General features: G+C 38.4%; 1 protein-coding gene across 1 annotated transcript; it reads right to left on the bottom strand.

Moving 5' to 3' along the window:
* Positions 1-825: 825 nt before the first annotated feature.
* On the bottom strand, positions 826-17,426 carry LOC124867955 (Kv channel-interacting protein 2-like). The gene is made up of 9 exons (XM_047364672.1): positions 16,916-17,426; positions 8,315-8,413; positions 8,065-8,189; positions 7,827-7,896; positions 4,013-4,083; positions 3,707-3,814; positions 3,516-3,620; positions 1,612-1,674; positions 826-1,515 (listed from the first exon to the last, which is right to left on the bottom strand). The coding sequence occupies exons 1-9, from the start codon at positions 16,986-16,988 to the stop codon at positions 1,468-1,470; spliced, it is 762 nt and encodes a 253-aa protein (XP_047220628.1). The 5' UTR covers positions 16,989-17,426; the 3' UTR covers positions 826-1,467.
* Between the last annotated feature and the right edge of the window lie 1,970 nt (positions 17,427-19,396).

Genomic DNA, 19,396 nt, shown 5'->3' on the forward strand with positions numbered 1-19,396 from the left:
CAGGTTGCCAGTCCATCGCAGGGCCATTTAGCATGGTTTTGGTTAATAATTATTAATGATAATTATTAATAACTGCCCCCTACTCACAGCGTATTAAATTCTTGATATGCTGTTTAATCGTTTTGAGTTGAAAAAGCCATCTCTAATGTAAAGCAGTCAACACCATGCAAGGATGGCATTTGCTACTCATTCCTGGGACACTGGAGTGACAAATCTCTTGAAGCTGTGCTCTTCGATTTGGTTTGAGTCATGAAGAATTCCTGCTGCAAGGACAGTCAGTTATAGTCCCATTGATGAAGCCTGGAAAAGTGCAACTGATCCTTCTAATTACAGGCTGATTGCACTTACCTCTCAGTTAGGAAAGACAATTGAGAGAACTGTAACAGACATATTTCTTAGAAAGCAAAAACATATTCTGCCATTTCAAGTGGTTCTCCAAGAGTGAGAAATACGATGGATGCTGTACTGTGTTTGGAGTAAGAAATAAGAAAAGCCCAAACAAACTAATTGTGGTGACTGTCTTTTTTGACATAAAGCATACGATATGTTATGGAAGGAGATAAATTAGCAAATCTTAATTTTGGAGGTAAGTTTTATAATTGGATTCTAGACTTTTTATGTGGGAGAAAAATGTAAAAAACCAAGACACAGAATGCAGATTTTGCATAAAAAAAACGATTAAAAAAAAAAGCAGCCATCAATCCCAAGGTAAATATGAACACTAAAAAGAATAATTGCTATTACATATTTTTAAAAATTGACAGCCCTAGTAGAGATAAAATAATCAATGCCAAGCACCTCAGAAATAAAATTCATGCTTTTGAATAGAATCTTTGTCATTTTATTAAACAATCTCACCATTTGTGTAACCAACTCCATTTATAGAACAAATGAACAGTTTCAGTGAACCTTACAGTGGCTGGTAAATAGACATCATGCAGACACAATCTACAGTTAATGATAGTGGTAATTTTTGTAAGCATACAAAGGTTATTCTAAGATTATTGCTTCATTTCATGCTTATAGGGATCTCCAATCAGACAGGAATGCAGAAAGTTTGCAAACATTTACATTTTGGGGAAATTGCACTGTATAAGGGTGTGTCTGTACATTCAGTGTTTTTTTCTAATGTAGAATATGTGCAAACAGAAATATGTTCTTATCTTTTCCATTAGTGAAGACGTAGATACTGCTGCATCTGGATTATATATTCTTTAAATTACTTTATTTGAGGTATTTACAGGTTACATGTTACAGTCATCCTCTTAATACACCAGAGCTAAACTTAGTAAAACTTGACTCATTCTGCTCAGTCTCTTTAGTGTAGTTTTTTAAAAGGTGTGTTTGGAGTGAATCCACTCTGGTCATTGTTGCAGGAACAGAAACGCCATCCCCACTCAGATGGAGAGCGGTTTACTGACAGCAGAGCTCGAAACAGAATATTTCTGATCTCTTGTCCGTCAGCATTCAGATCACATTATCAAACAAGTGCATGGAGTGCATGATGTTCTCATCCTGGATTGGGGGAGATAAGAGACCAGACTTAAATCATTGAATTAGCTGGAAGTGTGAATTTGCTGTGTAGAGTCAAAAAGGGGTGTAATTTGAAACCTTTTGGCATGTCTCCAAGAATTCCTCAATGGTGACCACTCCATCTTTATTCTTGTCCATTTTCTGGGAAAACATGAGCCACAGACAAAAAGTGGTTCAAATAGGACCTCTGAGGAGCTACGTAGTCTGATCATGTCAACATAAAAAAACATCTTTTTTTTTAACTCCTAAAATATGTATACTAGACATCTGTTGAGGTGCTGGTCTATTTTATTGCTACTTCTAAAACATGAAAAATCCCTTATCTTTAATATCTTTGTCTCTTTTTGTAATGACACATACTAATATTATAGTAAGTGTCCCTAAGTGCCTTGACCACACACTTTTGTAGCCATGAACTCTTAATGGCAAATGATGCCTTGGAGGCGTAAAAACAGATGTGTGGATTTTTACCAAATGCATTTATCCATTTATGCCAGCAGGTGGCGTAGCCTACCACAAGAAACATATAACGTCCTACACAAAAATTAATTTACTATACTTGAAGTAGGTAACCTCAAGAAAAATAGATCTTGTTATTTTTATCATATTGACCAGATTGTGGTTCATATACATATTTTTCAACCTCAAAAGCTAATTTTTCCTCCTCCATTCTGAATGATTTTCCCACCACAGAAGGCTAAAATATATCACAGAAGAAGAAATCCCAAAGAAAAGTAGAAGAGGAGCAGCTACAGGAGCTGGAATGTAGAGGCATTTGTGTTTTTTACTGATAAGTGTTGATGCTCCTAAATAGCTGAGGTTTGAATAGGATCGCTGCCTCGGACCGTCGGCTGTTGACCAGACGCCGGTGATCTGCGGTGCCCTCAAATGGCAGAATTGTTAGAGATAATTTATATTAGTTGATTTCCAACAGACCCAACATTTAAAAAATTCAACAGGATTGAGGTCTGGGTGCCATTCTAGAAGCTTAATGTTAACCTGCTCTCCTGTAGGAAGACTCTGTTGAGTCAACGTTTCAACCATCTAGCTGATGATTTGGGTGTGAAGTTGAGGAATTAGGAGATCTTTTTCATCTGGTTTATCTTTATCTCTGTCCATAATGATGTGAACTTGACTTCACTGTGGACAGTAACACTGGTGTTCCAGCCTTGAAGGATGGCAGTTTTGGTCTTCTTCTGCATTCTGGCAAAGTGGTGACACGTCTGAATAACTTGTACAGGGTACTCTTCTATAAAGTTTTGATCTACGAATCTGTAGTTGTTTAGAAATGCCTGCCAAGTTTTTTTCAACTAGAGTCAATCTACTTCTGCTTTCTGCGTTCTTCGGACTGGCCTATTCATTAAGTGCCTGTACACAATATTAGGTAAGATATTTTATTTGAGTTTTTAGACTATCCCACTCTGCATATTGCTAATATATTTCAGTCGGAGGGACTCTAACTGCCTTTATAACCCCCACCTGATGTATATCTTTAGCGGCTGTGATGGTAACACCCACAGAGAATGGTTGGGGTATTGTTAAATGCTAAAACAGGAAAACTGAAAGGAACACGTAGATTAATCATAAAGATATCAAACAATTTTCAGCAATGGTATCCAATATTTTCCTGGTATTATACAGTCCCTACTTATGACTGCAATAGTCTATACCTAAAACTGAATACAAAAAAATCTTCTAAAAATGTTAAAAGAATGAAGTAATTATAAGTACAGGAAAGAAAAATTAACCACTATCATATGCGGGTTGTCAGAGATATGGCAAGTTTACGGTTTGATCTCAAATTGGAAGTTTATATCAAACCTATAAGAACCGCATCACCTTTACAGTAAATCCAGATTAAAAAAGAAACTATATTCCAACAACCTTTTCGAATCACTTTCTGGATATACTGAAGCATGTACAGTTAAGCCCAGTTTCACTGCCAAGTTTTCACTGTTCACTAGGTTTGATAATTTCCTTACCTGGAAGAAGCAGTCGACGTGTTCCTTTGGAGCGCTGACTCTTATGCTGGGGTATGTATGCTTCCCCATCATGTTATAGATAGATTGCATTATATCTGTCATCTCCTGAACCAAAAGAAGAAATGAAACAATATTTAGAAATGCTGAAACAGTTTAGGACAGCTTTCACAAAGAGTGAGAAGTTCAAGTACCTCTTTGGTGATGCATCCGTCCTTGTTCAGATCATACAGATTGAAGGCCCAGTTGAGTTTGTCAGTGATGGAGCCCCTTAAAATGATGGAGAGACTTACAGCAAAATCCTAAAGGAGGGAGCAGATAAATTGGGCGCGAATTAGATCAGTTGAAAAAGTGAAGCTATCTTCAGTTTACTAGGCTATCGCACTAAAACAGTTTCAGGAGTGAGTTAAGACTTTATGCAAAACTGCCATTGAAAGCCTATTAAATGTTCAAGAGTCTGCAGACAGAGGGAAGAATGAGAGCGAAGAGAAATGCCTCACTTCAAAGCTAACCAGTCCGTTGTTGGTGGTGTCAAAGGCTTCAAACAGGAAATGTGCGTACATACTTGAATCTACAAAAAAAGATAAACCAACAATCAGAATATTGTTATTGTCACTACAACAACATGACTTTCCCAAGTTGTCTACAAAGGTACACATTTAAATTTAGTTCCTGGTCAAAGGGAAATAAAAATTTTGACAGAAAATGTAATTATTTTGTTTTACTATTATGAAATACTTAAATTCTCACTTTTAATGTGTTATTTACACACTCACCCCTTTGATGTAAACTTTAACCTAAAGAACAGTCTCTTGGATGTAGTTTAAAGCAAACTCTTATCCACTAGGGGAGGGTTATGAAATCATATAATATATATAGCATTTTGTGGTTTTAAACAACGCAGAACGTTTGTAACCGGTGTACCCTAAAATTGTGAAGTGACAGTGATGCACACGTCAGAGCTCAGCAACCAAACTAGAGGAATCAGATAAAAACGTGTTGTTAGGACTGATGAAAGGCAAATTTAATTAAAAAAAAACTACCTAAAAGAAGTCTTGATAGAGTTTGCATAACACTGAAGCACTTCAACACTACAGTAGCATCTAAATGCAAAGCATGTTGCAGTGAGCACAGTGCAACATGCAGTGACAACAACCAACAGCTAAAATACAGGTCCTTCTCAAAATATTAGCATATTGTGATAAAGTTCATTATTTTCCATAATGTCGTGATGAAAATTTAACATTCATATATTTTAGATTCATTGCACACTAACTGAAATATTTCAGGTCTTTTATTGTCTTAATACGGATGATTTTGGCATACAGCTCATGAAAACCCAAAATTCCTATCTCACAAAATTAGCATGTTTCATCCGACCAATAAAAGAAAAGTGTTTTTAATACAAAAAACGTCAACCTTCAAATAATCATGTACAGTTATGCACTCAATACTTGGTCGGGAATCCTTTGGCAGAAATGACTGCTTCAGTGCAGCGTGGCATGGAGGCAATCAGCCTGTGGCACTGCTGAGGTCTTATGGAGGCCCAGGATGCTTCGATAGTGGCCTTTAGCTCATCCAGAGTGTTGGGTCTTGAGTCTCTCAACGTTCTCTTCACAATATCCCACAGATTCTCTATGGGGTTCAGGTCAGGAGAGTTGGCAGGCCAATTGAGCACAGTGATACCATGGTCAGTAAACCATTTACCAGTGGTTTTGGCACTGTGAGCAGGTGCCAGGTCGTGCTGAAAAATGAAATCTTCATCTCCATAAAGCTTTTCAGCAGATGGAAGCATGAAGTGCTCCAAAATCTCCTGATAGCTATCTGCATTGACCCTGCCCTTGATAAAACACAGTGGACCAACACCAGCAGCTGACACGGCACCCCAGACCATCGCTGACTGTGGGTACTTGACACTGGACTTCTGGCATTTTGGCATTTCCTTCTCCCCAGTCTTCCTCCAGACTCTGGCACCTTGATCTTCGAATGACATGTAGAATTTGCTTTCATCCGAAAAAAGTACTTTGGACCACTGAGCAACAGTCCAGTGCTGCTTCTCTGTAGCCCAGGTCAGGCGCTTCTGTCGCTGTTTCTGGTTCAAAAGGGGCTTGACCTGGGGAATGCGGCACCTGTAGCCCATTTCCTGCACACGCCTGTGCCCGGTGGCTCTGGATGTTTCTACTCCAGACTCAGTCCACTGTTTCCGCAGGTCCCCCAAGGTCTGGAATCGGCCCTTCTCCACAATCTTCCTCAGGGTCCGGTCACCTCTTCTCGTTGTGCAGCGTTTTCTGCCACACTTTTTCCTTCCCACAGACTTCCCACCGAGGTGCCTTGATACAGCACTCTGGGAACAGCCTTTTCGTTCAGAAATTTCTTTCTGTGTCTTACCCTCTTGCTTGAGGGTGTCAATAGTGGCCTTCTGGACAGCAGTCAGGTCGACAGTCTTACCCATGATTGGGGTTTTGAGTGATAAACCAGGCTGGGAGTTTTAAAGGCATCAGGAATCTTTTGCAGGTGTTTAGAGTTAACTCGTTGATTCAGATGATTAGGTTCATAGCTCGTTTAGAGACCCTTTTAATGATATGCTAATTTTGTGAGATAGGAATTTTGGGTTTTCATGAGCTGTATGCCATAATCATCCATATTAAGACAATAAAAGACCTGAAATATTTCAGTTAGTGTGCAATGAATCTAAAATATATGAATGTTAAATTTTCATCATGACATTATGGAAAATAATGAACTTTATTACAATATGCTAATATTTTGAGAAGGACCTGTACAGACAAGCACCTTGCTGACACCGTCCCACACAGTGATGCAGCTGGACAGCATGCCAGACTGAGTGCAACTGAGCAGTAATCTTTGAAGCAAGATGGAGATGATTTCTTGGGACTGGAATGATAGTGGTGGTTTTGAGGCATGTGGGGACAACAGCTTAGCTCAGAGAGATTTTGAAGACGGCTGCGAAGACCTCTGTCAGTTTCACAACACGGTCTCTCAAAACTCAACCTGCAATGTGTCCGAACCTGAGGCTTTATGTATGTGGATCTTTCTGAGGGATCTTCTCACGCTGTCAGGGGTTAGCGTCCACACCTGTTTGCTGTGAGGGGAGGAGTTTTATGTGTTGGGGTACTGCTGTCCGCCTCGAAGAGGGCAAAAAAGTTGTCTAGCTCATTGGGCAGAGAACTGGAGTTATTGCAGGAATGCGGTGAGGGCTTGTAGTCTGTTATGGTCTGAATCCCTCACCACAGCCTAGATTAGGAAACACACTCTTAGAGTTTACATGGTTGAAGTTTCTGGCTAAGATGAAGAAAGCACCAGGGTGAACTGTCTGCTTCTCACTGATGAGTTACGTTTGTTCAGCGCCTCTCTTCTGTTGTCTTTGCTGGAATTAGGAGGGAAGTTTACAGCTACCAACAGAATGGCTGTAAATTCCCTCGGTAGGTGGAATGGCCGACACCTAATAATCATAAACTTCACCGCTGGTGAGCAGAGTTTGTAGATCATGAGGGCACCAGGCATTGCTCATGTAAACTGAGAGTCCCCCAGAGCAGGTCTTACCTCCTAAGAGACCGAATGGTGCAGTCTGAAACACTATTACTGGGCCACATTTCCACAAACACCAGGACACAGCCTTTTCTCACAGCATATGTTGGTTAGTATAATGGTGGGAATGGGCAGCTGGAGTGGATTAGTTGCGAGCCTAGCCCGGATAATTCCTCACTTCTCAGTCTTCTGCTTGCTCGTGCATCACTTGTGGCATCTCCGCAGTGTGCGGGAACAATGGATTGGCGATGTAGTAGGCCACTAGATCAGACTGCAGGTCTTAAGTCTATAGAAATGTATCTACTGATGTCGAGCATCGGCTCGCGGGTGTCTGTTTAATGAAGGATGAGTGCAACAAAGACGAACAAAAACAGACTCACAACACAAAAAACACGAAAATGCCATTCTATCGTTACACAGAGGAGACGCTGTAGCTATACGCTGCTAAGATGAATATTTGAAGTGATGGAGCTTGGACTTATTTACTCGTGAATAAGGTAAGCTGTTTGTTAGTTCAACTGGCAAGTATTTTCAGACCTGGTAGTACAGAAGGTTTTCTTATTTAGTTTCATTTGAGTTGTTTCATCTCTATTTTTGTTTAACTAAAAGTTTGTCTGCAGTTTTTTTTATTCTTGGGAAAGACGGTTGGGGGGTCAAATTACATCAGTAATCGATTTATAATTGTATTACACAACACAAACATGAAAATTTAGGGTAAAAAAAAAATCCTCCAAACATTATTGAAGTATAGTGACACTGCCTGACCTCCCTGTGGAAAGAACTTGGAGTAGATACTTTTAAACGCGTCCTCGTTCACAACACCACTGGGGCACTCCTGCAGATATCAGGAAAATATAAGTGAGCAAAACCTCACAACAGTCTGCTTATAGACATACAGCATATAACAGATCCACAGCTGTTTCTGTGCAGCATTAAAGGTAACACACTCTCACTGTAAATGAATGTAGGAAAATTCATAATTCCCTGCAATCTTCAAACTGACATTTTTGAATCCCCTGTAGAGAACTTGTAGCTCCTTTTTGCTGAATTTAGTTTGCTGAACAAGACTGTCAAGTCCCTCTGGTCTGTAGCACACAGTGGATAGCTCCCCTTCATCAGTTATACTTCCTGCTTTGAGAAACAGAAACACAGTAACATGTTATCTACAGAGAGCCACACTGGGGCACTTTTGAGATGGGTGGAAATTGGATAATTTCTTCATGATATATATGTGTGTGTGTAATGACACTTGCTTTGATTAACTGAAAGGCTGGAGCCGGAGTGGTAGCAGGGCAGCAGTTTCAGGAAGCGTTGCTTAATCGTCTTTTTGTTGGGTTTGGAAAGATGATTACCTGTAAACATCAAAGTAGAGCACACACAGGAAATATAAACCATGAGATATATATATTCAGATAAATCTAAATCAAATCAATATTTGGTGTGACCACTCTTTGCCTTCAAAACAGCATCAGTTCTTCTAGGTCCACTTGCACACAGTTTTTGGAGAATCTTGGCTGGTAGGTTGTTTCAAACATCTTGGAGAACTAACCACAGATCTTCTGTGGATGTAGACTTTCTCACATCTTTCTGTCTCTTCATGTAATCCCAGACACACTCATTGATGGTGAGATCAGTGCTCTGTGGGGGCCATACCATCACTTCCAGTAATTCTTGGTCTTCTTTATGTTGAGGATAGTTCTTAATGACTTTGGCTGTATGTCTGGGTTCGCTCACTTAGCATTTTGTAAATTGATAAAAATAAACAATCATTTATATTTCTGAAAGCATTCTTTGTTTACAACATTTTTTCACACCTGCCTAAAACTTTTCAAAGTACTGTGTGTAAACACGACTCATCTAGTTTTAGATACATTTTCTCACTTAATGTAGAAATTATTGCACTAAAACCAACATCTTCTTTTCTCTTCTAAAATTCAGAATTTTGTAAGTGGAGCGAGTCCTGAAAGAGACATATCACCACAGTCCACTGCCTTTTAAAGAAAAACCTAAACAGTATCTGACCTTTTAGAAAGAGCACTTAATTTTCCACAGACCACCTCAAGAAACACTACTTTAAATGTCTAAGAAACACCAATCAGATCAAATATTAAATCTGTATTATTATACCTCACTTAACAGCCATGTCTATAATTCAAAGTGATATTGTCTCTTTGCACTGCGAACTCTGAGGGTTGGTTCTGAAAGCAGGGCATGGCATGTGCTCCTGGACACAACCTACTTCATGTTGTCAGAGGTATTGTTTAAGGGATTTCCTGACTCTGTGGGCCAGGTGGACCAAATAATTTGATTAATTATAGTCAGTTCATGATTGAACAAGGGGGACAATTGTGCTGTATATCCCTGGTTGGTTTGGAAAGCTTTTTACCCATAATAAACTAATCCATCATTTTAAAACTCATTCTCAGACTATCTTTCTTTAATAATAAAATTATTTACTGATATGAAACAAGGGTGACAAAAAACAAATAAATAAAAACTCCAGAAACATATCTGAATGTTTCTGGTCACTAGAGGGCAGTGTTGAGCTAAACAAACTACCGGCTGTGAAAGGATTGCTGAGAGGTGTAATACCAACGCAGCAACAACCAGCCTCATTAGTGATCACATAGGTCGGTGTCTAATAAACTACTAATGACCAACTATTATAAGACTATTTAATTGGGTTCTCAAACAACTATCTTCAGTGAGATATCTGACAGTAGACTGAAATTCTGGACAAAATTATCCAACAAAGGGTTCTGATTCTCAGGTCTAGACAGGGGCAAGTCTCTTGTGTAGCAACAATGCATAAATTGAATGTTTCCAAGACAAATCTTTGTTAAAAATCTAAAATTATGTTTTAATTCATTACCTACCCCCGTTTCTGACATCCTTCTGATACTATTGCAATAAGCTGGTTTCTACAAACAAAGAGACAAAAATCTAGTTTTAGTCACTACTGTAGTTCCCAGGCTGGCAGAGACCTTTAAGTCTACTAATTATTGCTATCACTGACTGTGAATAGCAACAATATTTGTCTCATTTGGGTAACTATCTAATGTGGCAGCTGCACGACCATAGGGAGAACAAATAAGGGTCTGTACAGCCTTGCAAACTCACAAGCTTAAACTCATCTGACGTTATGATGTAGAGAAATTAAAATATCTGTTTTCGCAGTGTTGAAACTTGATGATAGTTGAAAACTACATGAAGGCAGAAAATGTAAGGCTAAGATAAAGAAGTTACTGACTGGATTTGTGACTGACTGAAACACTTCATATAAACCTTCATATTGTAGTTTAAAGGATCTTCTTGCAGTGCTGACCTCAACCCCACTGAAAACGTGAAGGATCTGCTTGGGAGTCCTGTTTGTGTCAGAGAAACCAGCACAATCACATCATCTGACCCCAACATAAAAACTGGTTGAGGAACGGGATGTGATCCCACAGCTGTGTGAGACCAAGCTGGTGACCAGCGTGAGGAGGAGGGTTGTTGTGGTTGTGCACAGTTATGACATGCACTGCTGAGTTCCCTGTTTGTTAAATTAATAAACTAGTTGCCAATATGTCTTTATACATATTCATTGTTTCTTCATACTTGAATAATCCAGTGCAATAAAAGACACCAAACAATAATTAACAGCAAAATTAGCTTTTTGGCGTTGGCAGAAGAGAGAGTATTTGGAAAGTTTTTATGTGTGCAAGCCACAACTCTGCTGCTGAGTCAATGTAAGCATTTTTCTTACAAATGCATCTTTATTTAGAGGGAATAAAAAAGACTTTCAAATGGTACAAGATCTATTGCCAGGAAGCATTTTTACAACAAAGAAAACATCAACCAATGTTTCAATTTTTCAACTAAATTGCTGAAATAAATGAACTTTTGAATGATATTGTTAATTACTGAGATGCATTGTTAACCAATTTTAAAAAGAGTTTAAGATTATTGAATTCTTTGTTATTTTTCCACCACATACTGTACATCATAGAGAGAAATAGGTAGTTGACACACTATGACTCCCACAGCCCACTCAGTTATAACATTTTAATGAATTAAATGTTTATTTTAAACATACCAATGTTCTAAAGCAAACAAAATAATAATCAAACATAAAACCATCATATTTGAAATGACAATGGAAGAAATTTACCTCATTAAATCCTTCCTTCATGTATATTCAGTCTAGAGTATCTAAATAATTTTTACATTATGATATATTTTTACCTATGGTTTGTTTTTCATGTCAAAATTAGTTTACACTATCTGTAATTGTACATATGTAGTTAATCCACTGATACAATCTACACCATCTATTGTTATATCTATATATAATCTCCAGTATGATATCCATTTTTTTATATTGATGTTTTAGAATAATAATTTAACAGTAAGCACATCTATTTAATCATGTTTAATGTACAGCACTGATATTATATCACCTTACAGTGTGGTACCCAGATCCCCACTTAGTACTTATAACTCCTGTTACAACCACATACTATTACAATATTATTTTTATACAATATTTTAAGTTGATTTATGTTCATTTTAGTGTTTCCCTGAACAGTAAACAATAAAATGACCTCTATAACCTCTGACCCCAGTGATGAATGAACTCTTAAACAAACAACAGATAAAAAGAAAATGTACAACTTTTCATTTCAGTTGTTTGAGATGATTCTGCTAGAATAGATTTGAATCTCATGTACCAACGGGAGGCTGACTCTTTTCTCCAGCGGTCATTGGGCGAGAGGCACACAGAACACAACACGCACTCACACTCATACCTTAAGAGGAATTTAGAGACAAATTAACCCAACACTCAAGTTTTTGGAGTCTGGGAGGAAGCTGGAGTACACAGAGAAAACCCACGCATGTATGGAGAGAACATCATACAGCCATATCTTATGATCAACACTTTAATTTTCAAAAAACAAAAAAGATGTTTTTGCTCCCAAAAAGTACATTTGTGGGGCTGTCTGGAGGTTTTGACTGGATTTGCTAATGTTTATGACATCTTTCTGAATAGTCTTTGTTTTAGGGTTTTGTTAACATTTAGAGCTTTTAGTATATTTTAACTTGACATTTAAAGCTGTTGCTGCTTTTCAGCTTTCAGTGTTTAAATTGCAATTTAAGCAGGAAGTTCATTTTTTTTGTTTTTAAAAGCAACTGCTTACCTGCTGTATAAGCACCAAACAGAGGAAAAAAATCTCTTCAGAGTGCTATCTGGGATGTTGATGAACAGAAGATGCTGTGCAGCAATATTCATCTGTACAGGAGGATCTGACAAAGGAACGACTGGACTGAGAGGCTTAAATGCTGGTGAGGTTGATTACTGGAATACAGTATGGACATGTCTACCTGTTGGATGTACAACAGCTGTGAGGAGCAGGGATCCACGGGCAACTAAGGAAAAATGGCTAATATACACAGAACCCATGAAACACAGGGGAAATAAACTGAGAAGATCACCAATAGAGAACACTAATAGTGGAAAAATTTAAATTGGCCATCCTGTTGTGTCTCTGACAGCCGAGTCAGCACTTCTGGATATCATTGGGATATCGTCTGTTTTCCTGTGTTTGTCCTAAATCAGCTTGATGTCCATGAAATGTCCAGTTTAGACCAGATCTACTCTTGCCAGGTCAGCATGCCACACTTGGAGATGCCTGAAATGCAAGGCCTTCCTCTGATATGGAGGTTTTGTTTACCCAAGAGAAGATCCATCTCTTCTCTGCAGGGTTAGACATCTGATGCTCAAGGACCGTTTTATCTCCTTGTCTCCTGTGTATTGTGAATTACATTTTCAGCCTGTGAAAGAGCTATAAAAGGCTGGTAAGTTCCTGTCTTGGGCAGAGCAAGCAGACTAAGACACTGATTTGATTGTATTCTCGAAACCGATCTCCTTTGTTAACTGAAATTATTGAGGTGCAGCACTAGGCCTTTATTTTTTATTTTTCCAACTGTGGGTAGACAGGAAAGAGGGCAAAAAGAGGGGGAGGAGACAATCGGCAAAGGTCACCAGGTCCAGGACTCGAATCCGAGACAGCCGAATTGAGGAGGACTATAGCCTCTGCACACGGTCGCACCCTTAACCCCTACACCACTAGCGCCGCGACCATAATTGTTGTTTGAGTGCCAAAAAAGAAGCCCAACAGATTTTACTTCACAAGTGGAGCATTACGGCTTTCGATATAATGCTCTGCTTGATATATAAAAAAACTTAGAACTTCAGGATTATTTCAAATGCAATGGGCACAGAGACGGAAACGAAAGGGAAACAATAACACAGAAATGGAGAGAGATAAGAATAGAGGAGAGGAAGAAGGATAACTAGAATCCAAGATAACACCCTAGAAGTCTATTTCTAAACCTGCAGGAATAGAGAGAAAAAAACCAACACAGCGACAAACAACAAACGCATATATTAAAACTACAATGTCACTGAAAAGTACACGGTACTATTTAATGTATGTAGTGACGACCACCACTCAGTATAGAGTATAACGGTATTGGAGGTTGCACTAAACGTTTTCCTTTTTGGTCATTTTGACAGACAGAGTAAAAAAAACTTCAGTCATAATCTATTTTTACCTGTCACTTTATGTTTTAAAATGATAAGTAAAAATTCTACTGCATTTATTTTCATTTATTTTTATTCATATTCAGTCCAAACAAGCTGAACAGAGAATCCGCATCAACCAGATGATTACATGTAACTTTTTCTCCACTGACTGTTGTCCCAGTAACTACATATAAACAATGAAATTAAACGATTGCACCTAAAATATGAACAGATCACAACTTCCTCCTGGTCCACATGGACCTGAATTGTGCACTTGTATGTGTGTAAATAAATGTCTGGAGCGGGATTGCTGCAGAGGCTATTGTCATGAAGGTCTGGACTTTTGCGTCGGACAGACAACTTTTGATGGCTGTTTTGATGTTGTTCTGGAGGCTGAATCCACGCTCTGCTGCCACACTAGAGGCTGGAATTACAATCGCCTCTTCAGTCAAAGTTTTTAACTCAGGCAACATTTGTCCAATTTAAATTATCAGAGGTTGGCAGGACTCGTCGGACGAGGGGTATCCTGATCCAGCAAGCAATGGCTTCAGCAGGAGGAAACAGCTCATTTATTTGCTAACTTGCCACCAAGTGGTCAGGTGGTGTGAATTACAACTTGTCAAAATGACGAATGGCCTTCAGATTTTTCCGTCACCGTTTAGAAAAAACGGTCAAAAATGGAAAATATTCAGTTAACGTGTCCCCTGCTCCAGGCTGTTCTAGGTTTCCTCGTCCAGTTTGTTTTATTGGGAAATGTGAGACAATGATTAGTATTTAAAATGTTTTCGTGTTTGGTTTGAATATATTGTCTTGTTTTATCTGAGTTGGTAGTATTTGTTTGTTTGGTTAACCTGCAGCTGGGTGGATGTAGCACCCTGCCTATGATTAGCACCATCTTCCATCACTAAAATAGTTTACAAAGATCCTGACATCATAATGGGAGCAGCACTAAGGCTGGCTTCTTGGTTATTTTTTATATGCTATTCCAGCTTGTTTCACAGATAAAAAAAAACTATTTCTGGGATCTGTCAGAGGAATGACAGAGTGGCCCTACAAAGCAGAAATCTCTGTGTGATCTCCGCAGAGGAGAAAATAACAGTAGGAAAAAGTGCACACAAAGAAGGGAAGCATACTGATCTTCTCAGGCTATAATGGCTCCTGCTGACAAGTATAACTTCAGCCGACAGATTAGTCTCTTTTTTTTATGTCTCTGATTTCTTCCCCAGGATACTCTACAGACACGTTAACTTTAAGTTATACATTTAAATACCACATTCCTCTGGCCTAATGTAGTTATTTTTTAACCTGGTTGCCTATTACACATGTTTGATTTAGGAAAGAAAATGCCCAAGATCAAAGCAGGGAAAACGATTATTTTTTTAAAAAGATTTTATTGGGACAGTAATCCAACAGGATAGAGGGTGAAGAGAGAATAGGTAGTCATGCAGCAAATAGCCCGAAACTGGGAATCAAACCCAGGACAACAACATCGAGGATTATAGCCTCTGCACACGGTGCTCTACCAACTGAGCCACATAGTGCCCAAGCAGGGCAAACTAACTTGAGTGGAAGTTTTGATCTGTCTTCTTAGAGGGATCAACGGATGGATTTTAGAAATGATAAAGTTTACAGATGCAATTAAGTGTTGGCCGTCATCAGTGTCAGCTGATAATTCTTTTACAATTTCATTTACTAGTTGTACAAGGGGAACCACACATTAACCACACAATGAAATATTAGCAAGTTTTTACACACCTTGAATGTTTTCACATTTTGTCACATTACAACTACAAACATCCATATATTTTATTGGGGTTTTATGTAATAGACCAACACAACATAGTTCATAATTGTAAAATGGAAGGAAATTTATACTTTTTTTACAAATACAAATTGCAGAGAAGAGGCCCATGGTAACTCTGGAGGAGCCGCAGAGATCCACAGCTCAGGTGGGAGATTTTTTTGACCGGATACCTATTAGACATTCACACCACAAATCTGGCCTTTATTAAGACCCAAAATGAAATACATTGCTCAATGAAAGCCACGAGAAAGCTGTTTTTTTGCCATTTATCACAAGCCATGCGGTGAACACAGTACACATGTGGAAATGTGCTCTGGACTGATGAGACCAGACAAGAACGTTTTAGCCTACATGCAAAATGTTATGTGTGGTGGAAAACTAGTCTCTGAACACCCCATCCTAAAATATAGAGGTGGCAGCATCATGCTGTGGGGATGGTTTTCCTCAGCAGCACGGGAGACCTGGTCAGAGACGATGTCATTGCAGGAAAAATAAGTAATTCTACAAACATTTTGACTCAGGGGGATTGAACCCAAACATATGCCACAAAATTCATATTTTATTTTCAAACCAGGTGTCATTTTTATTCATTGTGCTTTTATGCACTACGTTGTGTTGATCACATAAAACCCCAATAAAATGTGTCGACGTTTGTGGTTGTGATCTGACAGATGTGAAAAGCTCAAGGGGTGTAAATATTTTTGCAAGGGACTACACCGTTCACCTCATTGGTGTTAAAGATAAAACAGCTGCATTAAATAATAATTTCTTGAAGCATTCAGAGCAGCTTGAAGAAGGTCTTAACGCTCATATGTCCATAATACTGACATCCAGATAGACTGGACATTAACACAATGTAAATCCAAACTAATCATAGTGAACCAGCTCAACGATGGACACGTCTGTTTTTATTTGGGGTTTTGTCAAGTAGAACACATTTTATGATTTTCTAACTTATGATCTTTTGCCCTTATGTGAGGAGAAAATACAGATATACTTTACAGCAAATGAAAAAAAGTGATTTTATCTGGATCGATCGAAGTCAATATCTTTTTGAACGTTTTCTTCCAAAAAGGCAGAAGACAATTTAATGAGAAGAAAACACACTAACAGACGAATAAAAAATGAACTATTTTTTTTGCTTGATTGACCTTCAAATGTATCATTTCTTCTTAAGTAATTACAGGTAGCCTTTTACGACAAACCTTCCATCCTCTCTCCCCTAATAGTTGCATCTATCAACCATTGCTCTACTTTACTTATATGCTGTTTTACTCTTCAGGTTCCAGCTGAAAAAATAAAACAGCATCAAGATTAAATCCTTCCAGATGTTTTAGTTCATTTCTGAGCATGATGCAGCTCTTTGGACGCAGTGCTGATGTTTACTGTGTTATTAAATCAGGGTTGCTGAAGCAAGGCCAGCAAACAGCATTAACTCAAACAAAACTAATGATGATGATGGTGGTGATGATGGAGTAACCTCACCTGTGAGCGGATCGTAGGATCTGTCCAGCTCTCTGGAGTCAGACAGACTCTGATCCTGACTCCTGGATTTCATCCTTTTCTCTTATTTTACCACCGCGCAGGACCTGCAGGATCTGAGCCGCGCTTCATTTGCGTCTACATTTTCACTGACATGTCACTGATCGGTCTGTGCGTCGCTAAAAAAATGATAAACAAGGATAGAAAAAAAGTCCACGCAAAGCTCTCTTCGATCCCTTCTTTCCGCTTTCTAGACTGGAACCTCTTTTCTTCCTCCAAGCCTGCACTCTCATCCACGGTATGGATGGATTCTGTGGGGATTTTAAGTTCAAATGTCACTTTGCTGAAAGTCAAAGCATGAGAAATGAAACCGCGGAGAGTCTGTCCAGCTGGTGCGCTTACATTTGTCCAGAGAGATGGAGGGAGGGGGCGCAGAGCGCCACAGATTAGCGAGGAGACGATGCAGGAGAAGGAGGGGGGATCTGCTCTTCTCTGGGAAGCAGATTCTCTGCTTTGGATCAGGACCTGGGAGGCGGAAAAACTACTACAGAGCGCTGAAAAAAATATTAATTAAACTTGAACTTTCCTATTTTCTTCCACACATAGTGTTCTGCATGTTTGCCAAAATGTTCAATCCTAGTATCATCTGACCAGAGGCCTCTCTAGTGTCAAACTGGGGATTTTTTATGACTTTCTTCTTGTCATTTTTCTACAAAGTCTAGATTTGTGGAGTATGCAACTAAGTTGTCCTGTCAACAGATTCTTCCACCTGAGCTGGGGATTTCTGCAGCTCCTCCAAAATTAGCATGTGCCTCTTGGTTGCTTCTCTGAATAATGCTCACTAATTACCATGATCTGTGGGACTTTAGTTTTGTTTGTCACTTTTAGTTTTCTGTATTTAGTTTATTCTTAAATTTGACATTCCTGTTATTTACTTGTTTTATTATCCTCTTTTTTCTCTGATGATCCTGTTAATTTATCTTCCAGTGTTGCAATTTCTAGCCCCATCAGTTCTTCAGTTCCTGTCCTGACTTCACTGCAGTACATTCTGTTGATTAGACCTGATCCTGGTCCCAGTAGTCGTCTGCCCAGGATTCAAGCTTCTCTAAACTAATCACTCCTGCAATTTTTGATCTCTCCATTGTGCTTTTCTGTTCCTTTTGCATTCTTTCAGAACCATTGTATTTATACTTAAATGTAATTACACAGAGATGGACCCTGTAGATAACTACTGAACTGCATTGTATTTATCAGTATTACAGTAAGGGGCATTAAATACAAATGCAAGCCATACTTTTCAGATTTTCCTTTGTAAAAAATGTTAAAAACCATGTATAATTTTAATTACACTTCTCAATTATGCAAAATCCCCCCCCCCCCCCCCCCCCCCCCCCCCAAAAAAAAGTAGTTTGTGGCTTAAACATGATATAATATGAAAAACAAAAGTTTTTGCAGTGTAAATACTTTTGCAAAGCACTGAGTCTTTGAGATGGTTGAGCTGTGATAAGGAAAAACTCCGGTGGTGATAAGAGTAAAATAATTTAAAAATTCAAAAAATAATACCCTGAATCTATGAGACTTTCACACTGTGTTATATGATAAATAATAAACCGTTACCAGATTTATTTCATTATAATAATAAATCTTTGTTTATCCTCTTATGTGATTACTGTAAGCCTCTCAACAGTTCTAGCTTATTGCTTTACCTGATTATATATTTTGCAGTCACCAACCTTTTTTTTGCTTTTTTTAGATTAATATTATTGTTGCAGACAGAAATGTATTAGTCGGTAATAATTCACGAAAAACCTTGAAAAGGAAACCTGATGAAGTGGATTCATGTTTCTGGGAAAGCTCATCCACTGACTGCTTTCTTGTTCTCAGAACAACATTTTTCTCATAAAATATAAACCTAGGCATTGATCAGAGGAGCACCAGTAAAGAGTAATTCTGACTTGTAAAGTTGGAGGTCGTGAAGCAGTTCAGAGCTTAGTGTTCATAATGGCTGCCACACATAAAATGCAGTGAAAGGTTCAGGTATAAACTATTTATCTGTATTTCTGATGGTTTTATTTTACTAATGTGGTGGCAAACAGATAACTATACAACCTATATTTGAGAACATGTTCCTTTAGTGTTTGGATCAATACAATAGAGAGAACCCCATTATTGTCTTGTAATGGTAACAGCATTTTGGATTTTCTTTACCTGTGCACAGATCATCAAAATAACAAGAAACAGAGGATTGAAATATATCACTCTATGTGTAATGATTCTATATAATATATGAGTTTCACTTTCTGAAATGACTGCTGAAAAAATATTGAACTTTAATGCAAAATTCAAATTTTTTGGACATACCTGTACAGGTGTGGTGGCCATATTGGACACTAAACTCAGGGCAGCTCGGAAAAATTTTGATTTTCCCAGTTAGATCTCACTTCAGGAAGTTTCTCTTAGCATCTTTAACTGTGAATTCGGATA

The sequence above is a fragment of the Girardinichthys multiradiatus genome, chromosome 5, assembly GCF_021462225.1.
Source record: "Girardinichthys multiradiatus isolate DD_20200921_A chromosome 5, DD_fGirMul_XY1, whole genome shotgun sequence".
In the NCBI taxonomy this organism is placed as follows: Eukaryota; Metazoa; Chordata; class Actinopteri; order Cyprinodontiformes; family Goodeidae; genus Girardinichthys; species Girardinichthys multiradiatus.